The following is a 16587-nucleotide window of genomic DNA, read 5'->3' on the forward strand; positions in this document are numbered from 1 at the left end:
GAGCTTGGAGCAGAAAGCCCCCACTGCCTGGTTTCAGGGCCACCCAGAGGATTCAGGTGGTCTGGGGCAAAGCAATTTCGGGGGCCCCTTCCATAAAAAATAGTTACATAAGAACATAAGAATGGCCGTACCGGGTCAGACCAAAGGTCCATCTAGCCCAGTATCTGTCTACTGACAGTGGCCAATGCCAGGTGCCCCAGAGGGAGTGAACCTAACAGGCAATGATCAAGTGATCTCTCTCCTGCCATCCATCTCCATCCTCTGACGAACAGAGGCTAGGGACACCATTCTTACCCATCCTAGCTAATAGCCATTTATGGACTTAGCCACCATGAATTTATCCAGTTGCAATACTATGTTCTCATGGGGGCCCCTGTGGGGCCTGGGGCACATTGCTTCCCGCCCCCCCCCCGCAGCCCTGCCTGGCTGGCAACAAGGTGATCGGCGCTGCTTTTTGCTCCCCTTGGGTCAGTTGAACTCAGTTCTGTCCATACGACCAGGCTCGGTTTTCTCGGCCATCGCGGAGCTGAGCGAAGGCGAGACGCTGGCTGGGGTCCCGGGGATTTTTAGGGTACAGATTTCAGGCCCTGCCCCGAATCCATCTTTCCAAACGCAGCTTCCCCCGGGCCGGCGGCAAGCGCCCCCCGGCCTCTCCTCTAGCCGGGCCGCGGAGTTTTTCCCGCAAAAGGAGCGGAGGGCGGGGGACGGGGCCAGGTCTCTGCTGTTCCCCATCCCGCTGGGCTGCAGAAACCCGCTGCGGCTCGCAGGCGCCCCCCGTCCCCCCGGCCGCGGCAGGCAGGTGCTGGGAAGGGGAGGCAGGTCATACCCCCCAGGTCCGGCCCCGGCCCCGGCCGCACCCAGCCGGGGCTGCGCTGCCCGCAGGGGCTCGCCTCGGAGCGAGCCGGGAGACAGCGCCCCCAGCCCGGGGGTGGTGCCGGGGCCAGGGCGGCTGCAAGCGGGCGAAGTCCCCGGCGCGGCGGCCAATGAGCTTGGCGGAGGGGGCGGGCCGGGGAAAAGTTTGCCGGGAGCCAGTGGCGGCGCCAGCCGGCCGGGCCAATCAGAGCGGGGCAGCCCGGCTGGGAGCGCCCGGGACCGGGCCGCCTGCCTGCGCCAGCCGGGGGAGCCGGGCAGCCGCCGAGCGCTGGCGGGGAGGAGCCGGGGCCGGGCGGCGATGAGCGCCCGCGGGCGGCTGTAGCGAGGATGGCGGGGGGCGCCCTGCGGCTGGCCCTGCTGGCCGCGCTCTGCCTGCGGGGCTGGGGCCAGCCCGACGCCACCTGCCAGCGCGTCCGCGCCGCCTTCCAGCTGCTGCAGCCCGGAGCCAAGGGGGTGCCCGAGAGCCCCGTGGCAGGTGAGCCGGAGCCCGCCAGCCGGGGGGGCGGGGGGGTGACAGGTGCGAGCGGCCCCGGGGCCCCCAGAGGCGGCTGCAGCCAGCGAGTCCCGGAGGGGGCAGCGGGTGCCTGGTCCGCCCCGCGGGGGGCTGTGGAAGGAGGGAAGCGGCCCCAGGGGGGGGCGGTAGCGGCCCCGGAGAGCTCGGGGAGCAGCCTGGCCATCCACGTCCCCTCGGGCCTGCGGGCGCTTCCCCGGCTCCGGGGAAAGTTGGTGGAAGTCTCCGGTCCCCTCCCGCGAGCTCGCAGCGCTGCTGGGTCGGGCCGGTGCCCGTGTTCCCGGCTCGGGGACTGGGGGCAGGCGCGCCCCGGGGACGGAGTTAGCCCCTGGCTTTGGGTCCCTTCCCCGCTCCGCTCACTCCCTGGAGCCGGGGGGCTGCCAGCTGCGGGGCTGGCTCTCGGGCCGGGTGCGTGGCTCTCGGGCCGCTGGGCCCGGTGCGGGGACCGCTCCAGCTCCCGCTCCCGCACGGGCGGCGGCAAAGGCGCTGCTGGTCCCGGCCCGCGCTGGGCTGCTCGGAGAAAACGCGTCGCGGCGGGAGTGAATGGGGTGCGGGGGGAGGCGGAAGGAGAAGGGTTTTCCCCGCGTGCGCTCAGCCCCGCACCGCAGCCCGGGGTCCTGCCCTGGCTGGCTGCCTACCCCGGAGTCACACCGCGCCGGCGGGCTCGGGCAGGCGGAGCGCTCCCGCCCTGGGGCCGGAGCTGACCCGGAGCGGCGCAGCGTGCCCCGAACCCCACCCCCGGCACCTTGCAGCCCTCCAGCCCCGGCTTCAGCGTTGGGAACCTGCCACCCGAGCCCATCCCTCCCGGGCTCCCTGAGCGGCTCCGACGCTTCGGGGGCACGGGGGTCTCCAGGCCGTTTGCCAGCCGAGCTTTTGCTTTCCAGTTTTGGGGTTGACTAGAGAGCGCGGGGAGCGGCCAACGGGCGCCCGGCTCTAGGAAAGGTCTCGGGTCCAAGTACACGAGAAGCCGGAGCTGCGGAATTGCTAGTTCACTTCGCGTGGGCTGCAGCCGCCGCCGCTTTTGTAGCGTGAATGCGCCTCCAAGAGCCGATCTCTGACACTTCCAGAACACGGGGACACCCAGCTCCCCACGTTCTTCCCGGGCCGTGGCGGGAGGACTGTGGACAGTGAAGAATTGCGCTCATTGTCTGTGGCTTTCTGCAGTGTCCTGCCTCTTCTGCGACATCCCTTCCTGTGCGGAGCAGCGTGTTGGGATGGAGAGGAGATCGCTTTGATTTCCCCGCTGCGGTTCACAAACTCTGCGGGGAAAAACAGACTCTTGAAAAGCTTTCTTCACTGTATCTACAATTTATACAACATCCGTTTTTGACAAGCACCGGAGAAAAAGCCAATGTCAAGTGTGTTGGTAACAGACAGGAAGAGGAGAAAAAGAAGGAAAACCTGCAGAAAGGGTTCATCGGTATTTCCGAGTTCAGTGATCATGCAAAATTATATCCTAGCCAGGGTGTAATGAATTCTCTTGTGTAACTTCAAATGGAATAAGTAGTGTATAGTTTGTTGCTGTTATTTAATAGCAGGAAAGCAGAGCTGCGAGTTGCATGCTAGTTTTTAAACAGCGGTGACCACTTGGTTCTTATGATTCATATGCAACAGCACGCTAAAAATGCATTCATAATTATGCTGAACTGGGTCAAAAGAAAGACTTTCAATAATTGTCATAAAACGGAATTAGTGATAGATGAGCTTTTTTTTTTAAAGCTCTTTTATTTAGGGAAGATTTGGATTAACTGTTAAGGATGGCTATTCATCTCTTCTTTACCCAAATCTATTTGATGTCCTTTATACAAACACTGAACAGCATAAAAACCAGGTGTGAAATTAGTCCCCCTGCAGAGTAACTCACTGCAACCAGAAAGCGACACTGGGCTCCAACACGAATGAACAGAACACTTACAAGTCACAAGGTCTGGTTTCCCTGTGGTGCCCTGGGGCACCCTGTATCTTAGCAGTACCCAGTCACATCTCCAGGGGTATGGAACCTGCCGTCATGCTTTGTCTATCAGAATGTTTGCTAGGTGGCAGCTGGGATTTCCTCCCAGGTACAATCAGTACCTGGGAGGAAATCGTTATTCGCAAAGCGTCAGTAAAATTAGCCCCGTCATCCCTTCTTTAAGCTGTAGGCAGAGCTCAGTTTTGAAAAATGAGACTTAGCAAATGGTCAGGTTATAGTGTGACCTAACGATTTCTGACACTTCAAATGGATAAGAAGAGCTAATGGAGAAGCGGGGCCTCTTGATCCGGGGCTTGTTGAAAGCAGTAAGAGTTTCATCACTGGCTTCGGTTAGCATCAGGATTCAGGCCCCAGTTCAGTGACATGCTTACGTACATGCCTGACATTGAGGGTGTGAATTGTCCCACTGAGGCCAATGGGCCCTTAAAGTTAGGGGCACCCACAAGAGGGGCCTAAACCCAGAACATTTACGTCTTCGAGGTGGCTACTACGAATGCATGGGGAACTCCTTCTCAAAGCACTTCCTATGGACTCTTGCTGTGCAGTTTGCAGGCCAGGCCGGCAAGGGAAATTGTAAAGCGTGTGAAGCTGCACACGAGGAGCTACAGATGCATTTTAGTGCTTACATACAGATCTACACAATCAGATCAGTGCCGGCCTAAAGTAGAAGGGCTGTAGCAGACCTTTGTCTGAACATGTTGTATTAGTATGTGATAGACCTTTATACGTACGAAAGAGCTGTTACAACCCACAGGGTACACTGTACATTTGCAAAATTGCCTGGGTATTAGTTACAGATAATGGCTGCAGAGGGCATGTTACTCTTCCTCTCAACTCTTGCACTGTGAGAAGTCTCTCTCCAATTTTTTTTTACCTTTAAAAAAAAAATGTACATGGGGGAAAAAAACTGAAATTCACACTCTTTAAAGTCCCACTTTCTCTCTCTCAAAGCCAGTCTAGCTCTCTACCTGTCCGCACATAAGGTTTGCTGCCTGTGCTTTGGGGAACCGTATAATAGTGGACCATAAAATACTGGAGCTAAAATATTATTGTATTACAGTAGCGCTCCTGTGCTAGGCTGCGTACAAACATATGGCAAAGAGACAGTCCCTGCCCTGAAGAGTTTACAATGTAAGCATAAAAGACAGACTCCAGGTGCAAACAGTAATCAGCTAGGGGAGCGCAAGGGAACAATGGGGTGATCATGAGCAGCATGATGAGCAGTGGTCACAAATAAAAATGCTGTCTTAAGTTTATATAGCACCTTTCATTGAGAGTCTCATAGCACTGGCCATACTATAGATACAAGAATGGCTTCACCCATCTCTGAGATGCAGAATACTTCACAAGCATTTGGGACAGGAAGTGGAGAAGAATACATGTGTGTCTAGTTTGAGACTTCAGAGTATTGGTCTTAACCTCTGTGAGTTCTGAGTCCTTAGCTAGACAGACCTTTGTCATTTTTCAGCAATGTCTTAAATGAGTGATAGTCGCTGGAGAGAACATAGACCCAAATACTGGTGGGGTCAGGACATGTTTTCTCTCCTGTCCCCCTCTCCTACTTTCCCAGATTTTTGTGCTGTCCTGTTGATGTTCCCTTCAGAACAGCTGCCTGCCTCCCTAGCTTTTTCATGCAGTTGCACCTTTTGAGGGAGTGTGTTTATATGCCATGCATGACTATAAATTATTTTAGGACCCCTTTTTATATTTTCTAGTCAGAAACCATATTTGTTTGAATGGCACTTTCCTCCAAGTACTTAAAGTTAATTATCTGCATCCAGTAGGTGTAATCTGGCTGACAGGCAGGGCTTTGCACATCCAGCGAACTCTCTGAAGTGTGCTAAAGTGAGTTTATATAGATAACAAACGTGTGGTGGTTAGACAGATAAAATAGAACAGGCTGCAGCAGCTAAGACTGGGCAGAGAAGCAAAGTCTGTTAAAGAGGAAAACTCTACCCCAAAGTTTGCGTGTGATGGCAGCTCTCTTTAATCTCTGTTCTGAGCCCAACTCTATGAGCCTTAATCAAGCAAAACTTCCCACTGAAGTCAGTGGGAGTTGCGTTTGTGGAATTTGGCTCTTAGGTGTTAGGCTGCGGTCTTAAACCAATCAGATGCTTGAGAATTGATGGGGAGTGGCTGAGGGTTCCCCCTTCCCTCCCACACTGTCCAACCCTGACATTGTCATGCAGTGGGCAGATTTTTCCCCCCCCTTGGCAAGCGAAAGACCAGTCAGCCAGGAAAGAAATGTTGAAGGGAGTGATAAGCTGTAGCTCCAAATGGTCTCCGTCAGGGAGATAAGTTATGTGGCCCCAAAGATTACTGCCTGGTGCTATAAAAATCTGGCATCTGCAGAAGGGGCTTCCCGAAAGGAAAACTCATTGCAGCAAATCTCCTGGGGGAGCTTTCAGCAGCCTGAAGAAACCTCCCCTTTCTAGCAGGAGATGAGAGAGGACTCCCATCTGGCCCTCTTTCCACTGGGGCACTGTGTTGCATGGGATTCCAATCAGCTGTGTGAGCCCAGTGGTGTGGGGAGAGGAAAGGACCAAACCCAGTCTCAGGAGTGGTTGAATGCCAGGAGAGGGATATTTACTATCCCCTGCAGTTCCCTCACATCCCCTTGCAGAGCTGGGTTGTATTTTGTTCTTCTGCAGCAGGATGAACTTTTCCTGGACAAATTGGCTTTCATATACTGGTAGCCATGACTTTGAAGCCTTAAGCCACAGATATGGATGCAAAATTGGTTCATAAAGTTCTTCCTATATATACCGCTCGGTGAGCAGGCATTCTCCCCAGCCTGCTCTGCAAACACAGTTTACATGCTTATAGAGTCTAAACTTGCCCCCTTTCTGGAGGTTGAATTTATTAATGATGAAATCAATCAATAAATAAAGTTCAGGTCTTTCATGCTCCCCAGGCTTGGCTGCTCCTAGAGTTCCTCCCTCCAGACTGCTCAGCCCTGACACTAGATCCTCTTTCCCCAAAGAGCCCCTTCCACCTCCCTTATTTTCAGGCGGAGTAAGGAGCCATTTACCTTGGCGAGTCTGCAGAATCTGCTTAACTCTTTACTAGCTGTACCAGTAACTGCTAACAGAGTGGGTGTTTACCTGAAACACTGCCCACTTCTTACAATCACAAAGTTACAGCTTATCAGCTGTAAAATGGATTTTCTGTATGCCGGAGTACAGAACTGGATCATAATTCAAGTAATGACTTTTTGCTTAGACTTTGGATCTGACCCATATTGGATGCCTCTGTAAGAGTAATGACACTTCAGAGCATCCTCTGCTTCTAGTGCCAGCTGCATAAATCTCTGTAATAGGGAAAACATCACTCAAGTAGTATTTTCTAGCCTTCTGTTTATTGCTTTTTTCCCCTTCGTACATCTGTCAATTAAAAAAACCAACAACACAAGTTCTGAAATTCCCCGTCACAAGTCACCAGAAACTGCCTATTTACATTTAATATCAACTTAGAGAAATTGAGTATTTAAATAACTTACCTAAAACACATTTTTAAAGCAAACCAGACACAATGATTTCTAGGAACTTCGCTTTGCTTTATGAGCAGTTGTATCTCATGGCAGACATAGAAGAAATAATGTGGTGTTAGTACTTCAGGGTACTTAGTGTTACAGACCCGGGGTCTCTGGATCCATTGTCACTTTGGAGGAGTGCCTTGAAGGTACAGGTGTCCATGCACGTAGCTCTGGTTCCAGGATCACACTCTGGAAATGTAAATAAGTTACCCATTGTAACTTTAATACCGCTCAGGAAACAGAAGCAATATTAATTGAAGGCATCCATTAGAGAGCAGAAAGGTGGACTAAGCTTCCGAATGGCATTATGTTTTCTGTGACGCCAGAGCATGTGATGGCGTATTTGATAGCACTTAGAGACCTCCTGACCTAGCTACCATCAAAGAGAGTTTATTACTCAAGGGAGCAGCATGGAGTAATTTATGCCAGAATTTAGATTTGATTTAGAGAAGAAATTGTTTTTATGTATTGGGGAGTGAAGAGTAAACATTGAACACTGGGGCCTCTTCAGGAAGATCTTAAGATGCCAAATGAGTTTTTCTCTGATGTACAGATATTTTTAAAGATCTTTTTGAAACAAACATTGAATGCAAAAACATGAGCTGATGTGGAATTCTGTGCTGGGATAACTTACATCACTGTACATAAAACAGTAATAAGTAAATTAATTGTCTTTCTGATATTTTCTTTCTTCTACTATCTTAGTTTAGCTCTTTGTTTGTCATTTTTGTGTCTATTTCTCTCTCTCTCTTCCAATAGTTACTTGGATTCTATTTTTTGCAGGTTTTTTTTTTAACCTTTCAGGTCAGTTTGTGGATAGGTTGGTAGATTGGAAACTTATGCCAAAATTTTCCAACATGGGTGTCTGAAGCTAGACTCCTAAAACTTTATGTAGGCACCTAAATAGAAGTGGTCTGATTTTTTTTTAAAGCGCTGAGCACCCGTAGTTCCTAGTTACATCAGTGGGATTTGTGGGTGCCTAAGTCAAACCATTTTTATATAGGTGCCTAAATATGCCTTTAGCCATGGGTACCCAGGTTAGAAAGCTTTGCCTTTGGTAACTAATGCCGTATTAGAACATCATCCTATAGCCACCTACAGGAGCTGTGCCTGCTTAGTAAATGACGTAAATGGCTGAATCTGCATGTTTCACCCAGTTGGGTCTGAGTGTTTAGACCAGGGGCGGTGCTATGTATTTTGCTGCCCCAAGCATGGCAGTCAGGCTGCCTTCGGCGGCGTGCCTGCGAGAGGTCTGCCGGTCCTGCACCTTCGGTGTACCCGCCGCCGAATTGCTGCAGGACCGGCAGACCTCCCGCAGGCACGCCGCCGAAGGCAGCCTGACTGCCACCCTCACTGCGACCGGCAGGCTGCCCCCCGCGGCTTGCCACCCCAGCCACATGCTTGGTGCGCTGGTGCCTGGAGCTGCCCCTGGTTTAGACTCACTTTCTGCAAAACCACAGAACTCATTTGATCTTTCCAGGCAGAGAGAGGTCTGCTTCCTGTCCCCTGTAGAAATAACCTTTTCTGACTCCTGTGAAATTTGCTTGGGAATCTTGCCTTTCCTTGAGTGTGGCTGGCAATCTTAGCACAGACACAAGATGTGGGAGGTTAAGCCTGTTAGTTAGAAAACAGAACGTGGGTTCCTAAAAATGTAATGGCCCAGATCTTATCCCAGTTCTGGTGCAGCTTGCGAACTTTCCTAGTTATCATCCCTTGGTGGGTGCTCAGTGGAAAGAGGGGGAACTTTCAGCCATATGTATCTCAGGGGCACAGCTTCTCAAAATTGTGCAGGGGAATGGGTCCTCTTTCCTGGGATCCCTTTGCCTTGGCCATGCTGCCATTGCATCCGCTGGTGGGCCTCGGCCAGCCCTGACAAGTCCCTTGTGATGGAGTCAGCAGTAACTCCATTGGGCGTTCTCTTGTGGCTTTAACAATGGTTGTCCCATGGAGGTGCTCTCCTTAGGCATCCTCCTAAAGCAACAGAGCTCGGATGTTAGGGAGACCTTCGGTGAGCTCTGTGGGAAGGGGGTGGAGTCGCATTGGGCCCCCTCCCATTCCTCTGATGGTTTTAGGGCCATAAGAGTGGGATTTTTGCTCAACCCCTCTTTCCCCCCCAGTATGCTGTGAAGTGGGATGGAAGGGTGGAATCAGCACCTTCTCAAGAGTGAGGGGGTGGGAGAGTCTCTGTCTTGTTCCTCAGCCTTTACATGGAACATCTGTCTGGCTAGAAATATTCATGAGTGATCCCCTCCCTTCATGGAATTCAGTTTCCAGTGCTCCTAGGTCCTTCCCTTTGAGAGAGGCAAGCACAAAGGAACTCCGAGGAGATTAACACCTGGCTTCCTGGAGTAAGGTATTAAAAGTGGCGCACTGAATGGAAAGCCTGGGTTTGTGGGCACTGGAACGGAGCCGGGGAACAGCTTTAAACAAACATTTCCTGTTGGCCTCCTGCACCATCGCTCAAGGGGGTGCTTGCTTTGTACCTTGCATCTCTTTTTTTTTTTAAATCTGAGTAGGACTAATGATGCTTTCATCCAGGCTGCTTTTCCATTTAGCCTAGCATGATCGTTTAAGATCTTAGTTTACTGGAGAATTGAGTTTCTGTTCTTAATTATTTCAGGCCTGCAAGTTGCTCTCTAGATAGTAAAGAGCAGGAGCAGAACCCTAGAATTTAGTAACCTCCTAAGGCAATCATTTTATAGTGAGATCATTTCTGCCCCCCCAGGGTTAATTTTAACAACATCCTGAATAGTGTTGTTCTGGGACTTTCTGATGCCTCTAGGACACTATGTGTTTGTGTAATTAAAATACATATGTTGTGTACACATGTCTGTAAGTCAAACTCCATGTTCTTGAAGGTGTAATTTAAAATGAGCATGGGCTACTGTTGAGTAGAGAAACATAAAATCAATTTACTTATGTCTTCTTTATAACCTCTCATTAAAAATGCTTTTTATAGCACTGTCATATGGTTGTGGCAATTGTGTGCCCAACTTTGCAAGACTTGAATAAGAATCCAGCGTCAGACAGTCCTGCGAAAGAGGAGATGGTGCAGAGAGTAAGGGATAATAAATATCCCATGTGGTACCCATACTGTTCCGACTTTAATCACCTGTTCAGTGAGGTTGGTTTATAATTTATATCTTTTTAATTAGGTTTAAAAAACAACAACAGGTAAATGGGCACTTGACCTGTTTTCTGAACAGCTGCATTTCCCTTCTCCTCACAATGTCAATCATTAATATTCAGTGACAGATGCTGAATCCCTTTCTCATGCGGTTTAAATAACTTTTTATTAAACATAAAATTTTGCACTGGCAAGGGAAAAAATATCCAAACATAAGTTGTTAAAAGCGTGAGCCAGGTTTGTGTCTCTGACTAGTCACCCTGAAGTATTCAGAAGAAGAACGCTCTCCTTTTGTGCGGGGTTGATAGTGAAAACAAGACCCATAAAGTAATTGACTAGGGCCAGCAGGAATTCCTGAGCAGCAGGGCTTGGTGCCGGGCCCCTGAAGCTCTGTCCGAAGAACCCTCCTTGACCTGTTGTCTGTGAAGGCTGTTGGAGTGTGACGTTGCTCAACTTTTAGGGCCAGATGCTCATCTTGTAGCCTAGACGTAAACCTGGAGTAACGTCAGTGTGCTTACTGTAGCTCTAGGCCGCCATGTGCAAGTCAATGTGGATGGACAGATGGACATTGGTGCCCCTGGAGAGCCCTGCTGAAATGAGTGGCCTGTCTGCCTGTCTCTGATGGCAGGATTGGGGCCATGTTCTGGTGTGACCGAGATCAGAATTTGGTCCTTAAGCCCTTAATAAGAATTTGACATCAACTGCATGGAGATGATGGGGCTGCGGTCGTCCCTGCTCTACTAAACACTTCTCCATGGGTGCAGGTCTCTCTCGGCGAGAATTTGAATGACGTGCGGAGCAGCAGTTGATTGAAGAGTGAATTTTAAAAGTCCTGTGTCAAAGTGGGGAAAAGTAGTAGTGGAGATGGCTGCAGCTCTAGAAATGCCGTAGTTCTGTTTGCCGTGAATGTGTGCAAAATTACTGGAGCATTTACACTCCTATTCCCCAAGATGGCATAAATGCCACAGCACTGTAACATTCCTTCATCTCTACACATCTGCCTGTGGGGCCAGATCCTGCAGCCCCTTAGCCACAGGAATAGTGTTCTGCAGGGTCAGGCGCGCATGCCTAATATTGTCCAGCTAGAAATGGAAAAAGATGAAAAGAAGATCAATACAGGAACATCGAAATGTGTTTTTAAATAAACCTGTCAGGGTAACTTCCTAGAGATTTTTCTCTCCACAACGAAATTGTAATGATCTATAACGAAGGGAAGAGCTCATTTGCAGTGGCTGAGAATGGCATTACAAGGTGCAGTGGTTTGAAACTAAAAAAAGGAAAAATGTCGGTTGGAAGATAAAACAATTGGAACAGTAAGGACCATTAAGCAGTGGAATGATTTTAACTATCTCCCCACTCAGGAGCCATCAATGGAGATATTTAAGAATTAGATAAAATACTCACAGTAGCAAATTTGTAGGGGGTTGGGTTGGATTACCCATGGGACTTTTTACCCCCTCTCATGTAGGACTCCAGGAATATGCAGTAATATATTAAATACATATCTGGGTCGACCTTATGCTTGTCATATGTTGCCAGATGTTCATCCCCTCATAGGGTGACCGGATGTCCCGTTTTTAAAGGGACAGTCCTGTTTTTTGGGACTTTTTCTTATCTAGGTGCCTATTGCGTCTCCCCCACCCCATCCTGGTTTTTCACAGTTGCTATCTGGTCACCCTGTCCCCTCACATCAGTACATTGCTGGATGAGTGGTTCTTGATCCAGACTTGTATATACAGCATTTTATGCAACATCAGTAATACATTGGTCTTCCCTAGCACACATGATTTGTACAGCACCTCCCACAATGGAATCCTGCTCAATGGCGATACAAATAAGAGAGGCTCTCCAAGCTCTTCACAAACAAGCCTTAACAGCTGGGGGGTGGAAAAGCAGTTTGTTCACCTAGAAAATGGGGATAATAAGAAAGTCGACAGAAGAGTTTTCAGTGGCACAGAAAGCAGTTAAATGCTCAGTTCCCATTGACTCAGAGTCTAATGCCCCTTCCCCCAATTGACTTGTTCCATGTTACAAGCAAGCCTGTGCCAGTCAAGAATAGTACCCGAGAGTGCCTGACTCTGTCCTGTCACCACTAAACTGTACCCGCACCCTTGGGCTGTAAACAGCAACGCCCTAAACCTTCAGCATCCCACTCTGAAATTTCTGGCTTGCCCTTCTTGACCTCCAGGATAGTTAATGTTGTTGGCTCCCACCATACAAATTTTTGGGCCATTCAAAGTAACTCCCAGCCATTCCCCTTTGTGTTTGCTCTCATGTGGGATACATGTGTGTCATTTGCTTAAAAGTAAAAAACTAATTTGAGATATGAAATAGCTCAGCTGATCACAGTGAGGGAGGGAGGTGCCTAGATGACATTGCTGTTTTCCATTCTTTTCTCTCTCTCTCTCTCTCTCTCTCTCTCTCACACACAATTCTCTTCACTGCTAGGTTTTAGAGATTTTTCTGTATCAGTATCAACTCTGTGTTTTGTTTGAAATTAGAGCACTAACTAGCACCCTGGAGTAGCAGGACATTGAAAGCTATGCAGTAGAGTTAAAGGTATTGTGCTATGTACCTTGGGTTGCAAATTGACTGGGATTTAATTCTAAACCACCTTTATAAAAGTGCCTTTATGTAACAGCTTGTGTTAGTCGTATATCTTTTCATATTTCATTCAGATATTTTATTTCATAATATTTTAGTGCTTTAGGCAATTTTACAGCCTTTGTTAGTTTTTCGCACATACAATATCACCGTGCTCCTATGAAGTAATCGATCCTACATGTCATTAATACACTTTACCACTTTAATAAGCCTCAGTTTTAATATAACGTGCAATATCTGTGTTAGTAAAAATCTTCCCTGTGCATAAAACATGCGTTGGCAATGAAATGTGTCAAATCACCTTTTATAGTGGGGAAAATGTTTCAATTTTCGTTGTTCCCGAGCCCTGACAATTTGAATCTTTTTTTTTTTAATCTCCTCTTAGGAAAGTGGAAGATCAAGGTTTACATTAATATTTATCTTGTTCTTTAATGTTCATTTTTTTTCAAAAGTGATTTTTGACACTTTTCCGTGATTAGTTTAAAAGTGAATATAGTAGAGATATTAAAGGAAGAACCCAACAAATATAAGGATGATTAATCCTCAGATCAGAGCGATAATTTACTGGAGTAATGTCAAAATCAATCAGAACTTGCTTCATTTCCATTTAAAAAACACGTCCTACAGACTAAACTTGAAACTACTCTTGTGAAACTAGTGGAACTGCTATGTATGACTTTATTAAGATTGCGCAATCTTTGGGCCACGGACTGCATCTTGGTACTGTGTTCGTCAAGTGTGTAGCACAGTGGAATCTAATCCTTGCTTGACAGCCTCTAGACACTACTGCAGTACAAGTAATTAATAAGTAAGACAGTTCTGGGAGATGAAGTCAAAGATTCTCATTGACTTCAGTGGTGGTTGGATTTGGGTCTCTGCACCTCAAGTTGCTTTTTAGCGGACCATTAAGTACTGTGTACTCACCCAGTATTATAAACCACAGCAGTGGATTAGATTATTTTTATGATCAAGGCTTTTGATTCTGATATGAGCTGTTTTATTCTGTTTGATCTTGTGTGCCTACAATTTGCTGCTGGAACATAGTTGAGGTGTGTGTGTGCGCATGAACATATGAACGTACATGCACGCGCCCACACACATTATATATATATATATAAATGAGTCCAAGACTTACAAAAGTGACTTGGTTTTGCCACCTCAAGCAGTCATAAGTTCATGAGATTTAACCTCCCCCCCAATGATTTAATACACTAAAAAATGTTGGGTTCTTTTTGTTTGCCCTCTGGTGTTTGAGCTATCAGGGTTCACGTTTTCCAGGTTTTTTTTTATTTTATTTTATTTTATTCGCGATCGGCGGCAATTCAGCGGGAAGTCCTTCGCTCCGAGCGGGAGTGAGGGACCCTCCGCCGAATTGCCCCCGAATACCTGAACATGCCGCCCCGCTCTGGAGTGGCCGCCCCAAGTTTACTAAGCTGGTGCCTGGAGCCTGCCCTGTGTATTTGAATAGACTTCCTTTAGCTGCCATTAAAAACTGAAAAATAATTGGTTTGTCCTAAGCCCATTCCAGTTAAGGCTGTGGGTTTGGAAGGCTGGAGGGCATATGCAAATACGGTAATGCTGTGATTTGTATATTCAGTGGCATGCATTACCTCAGTGTCACAAACTCCCCTCCATCAAATCTTTGCTTCTTTCCTGTCAAACCCCTCATTTTCCCCACGTCCTCGACCCCGATCTGATTCTCTCCTATCTCTGGCTCCCTCCCGCCTACTGCATGCTCCCAGCGTGCCCACAGCCATAGAGATGTGAGCAGAATGATGCTCTAGCATTACTTTGCCCAACACAGCTTAGCTATGTCTCTAGGGCAAAGCAGGATCGGGGCCTGTGCTTTAAGTGACTACTATCCTCAGGTGGTGGGGTCGGGATGGTTCCCCTCCAACTATATCCATGTTGCCTAGAATGCCTCTTCCCTCAGCTCTGCATCTGCTTGGGAGCCCAGTAGGGGATGCACAAAATCCGGAGTGTTGCAGTTAAATCAGGAGGCTGAATGGATCTGCCTGACGCAATTATTGCGACGGTACCAGACTCTGGAGCTGCTTTCTTCTTCCATGTGCTAAGGCCAGCTTCTAACGCGCTCGTCTCTGTATGCAGGGGCAGATCTGCAAGTGTGTGTCCCAAAGGGCTCAACCTGCTGCTCAAGGAAAATGGAGGAGAAGTATCAAGCAACGGCCCGTTTGACCATGGAGCAGCTCCTCCAGTCTGCCAGCATAGAGCTGAAGTTCCTCATAATTCAAAACGCCGCCGTCTTCCAAGGTAAGCGTTTGGAACGACTTTCCCTTGCACGGCCGTCAGGGAGCGTTACAGTGTCCCGGATGCTCGGCTTCGGGAATAAGGATTAAGGCTGAATGGGACCTTTCCCCTCTGAGCTCTGCTAGCAGCAGCCCTTGCTACATCAGGAAAGTGCAGTGTCTTATACCCCGCATCCTCCTTCAGGGTATCAATGGGGCACTAGCCACTCCCCTGACCTGGGACTGCCCCTGCCTGCAGCTTGGGGCATGCTAGCTGCAGCATTCTGCTTGGGGTATGGGCTGAGAGAAGGGGGTCCTCGTGCCCCCCTCTCTTTCCCACCCCCCTTTGGTGCCAATGGAGGACAAGCCGTGTAACTCTTGCCTAGTCAGCGCACCTTACTGATATAGTTCCCTCAATGGTGGTAGGGAAAGATTTGTGGGGAAGCGTGTAGGGCTTCTGAGGCTTTGCGGCGGTTTTCAGGGGTCTCTCTTTGATAGCGACTGAAGCATTAAATAAATGCTCACGCGGCTCAGTCTGGGCCATGCCTTGTTGCCGAGCTGCAGTAGCTACATGGTTGCGGCACTGTAGGTTTTCAGTGCCTGGCTCATTAATTCATTGTGACAATCTGCTGTGGCAGCACTTAGTTTCTTTCTGAACTTTCACGGCGTGAGGTCTGTAACGATCAAGCAGCTCAGGCCCCAGATGTGACAGTTACCACATGTGGAATCATTCACCATTGCCAGTGAGAAATGACACGGCCCAGTAGCTGATATCTGAAAGAGCTACAGGCGTCTGTGCTCTGTTGCTGTTCGCTTAGTGGAGGAAGCGTTGTGTAGCTTGCAGATGAACAGCATTTTGAGCCCCAAAAAGCTCTGAATGGGGCTTCCTTGCCAGTGTGTCTGAATTTTGTTTTAAATCCCCTTTGTCAGATGCTCTACACCCCCTGGTTCCTGCCCCTTCCACAGGAAAGGCGACTCGGTGCACTTCTGATCTGTAGGCAGGATAGGGTTAGAAGGGCAAGCAGCAGAGCCCCCCCACCCCGCCGCTGGTGCTGGAGGAAGAACTGGGCAGTGTCGGAGCAGATTGTGGTAGGAGATGGGGTGGGGAGGACTGTGGACCAGCTGGGAAAGGAAAAGAGCTGGTTAAACCTAGGCGTGAGTGGCCCGAGGAGATATCTCGGTGAGGTCGTTCTCGGTGTCCTGGGGCAATACGGAAGAGTTTTTGTCGCTAATCCCTGTTGAATGTGGAGAGGGGGTTAGGAAGAATGGCTAGAAAGTGCTTCTCTAACGCGCATCGTCTCCACTTTCCAATCCAAAGGGGCTGCTCTGTACTAGAGCCGGTTTTCGCTTCCGAACCTTGGTAAAATTATAAATAGCCTCTAGTTTGCAAAGCATAAGGGCTCTTCTGTGGCTAATATAGAAGCTGCCCCTGGACCAAGTTGATGGGAGGAGACTATCCCAGGTGTTTCTTTGGTTCTCGTATTGCCTGTGGCTCTTGTGGCAAGGATTTCTGACCTATGCACAAGCCCCCTAACCAGGTTTGTTTCTAAAACTGTGTTTGGATGATGCTGGAGGTGCATCAGCCAGAATGGCCCTGTTTGACACTTTTATAATAACTCTCCTCTGAGGGTCCCAGCGTACTTCAACAGCTCTAACTACTAACACTGAACAATGCTTCTCTGACCCTATGCAAATAAGTACTGTATTATTCTGACCTGA

The 16587-nt window shown here is 48.9% G+C and overlaps 1 protein-coding gene across 3 annotated transcripts in view; it reads left to right on the plus strand.

Moving 5' to 3' along the window:
• Window positions 1-1076: 1076 nt before the first annotated feature.
• The window catches only part of GPC3 (glypican 3), a 257485-nt gene continuing 241974 nt past the window's right edge, over window positions 1077-16587 (plus strand). The window contains exons 1-2 of one of the 3 annotated variants that reach the window (XM_039489641.1): window positions 1077-1348; window positions 14732-14893. In XM_039489641.1, the coding sequence (XP_039345575.1) occupies window positions 1201-1348; window positions 14732-14893 (310 nt within the window). In that variant the 5' untranslated portion in view covers window positions 1077-1200. The remainder of the gene's footprint in view (window positions 1349-14731; window positions 14894-16587) is intronic. The other 2 variants (XR_005585004.1, XM_039489639.1) reach the window with 2 other exon arrangements.

This window comes from Mauremys reevesii, linkage group 9 (genome assembly GCF_016161935.1).
Source record: "Mauremys reevesii isolate NIE-2019 linkage group 9, ASM1616193v1, whole genome shotgun sequence".
NCBI lineage: Eukaryota > Metazoa > Chordata > Testudines > Geoemydidae > Mauremys > Mauremys reevesii.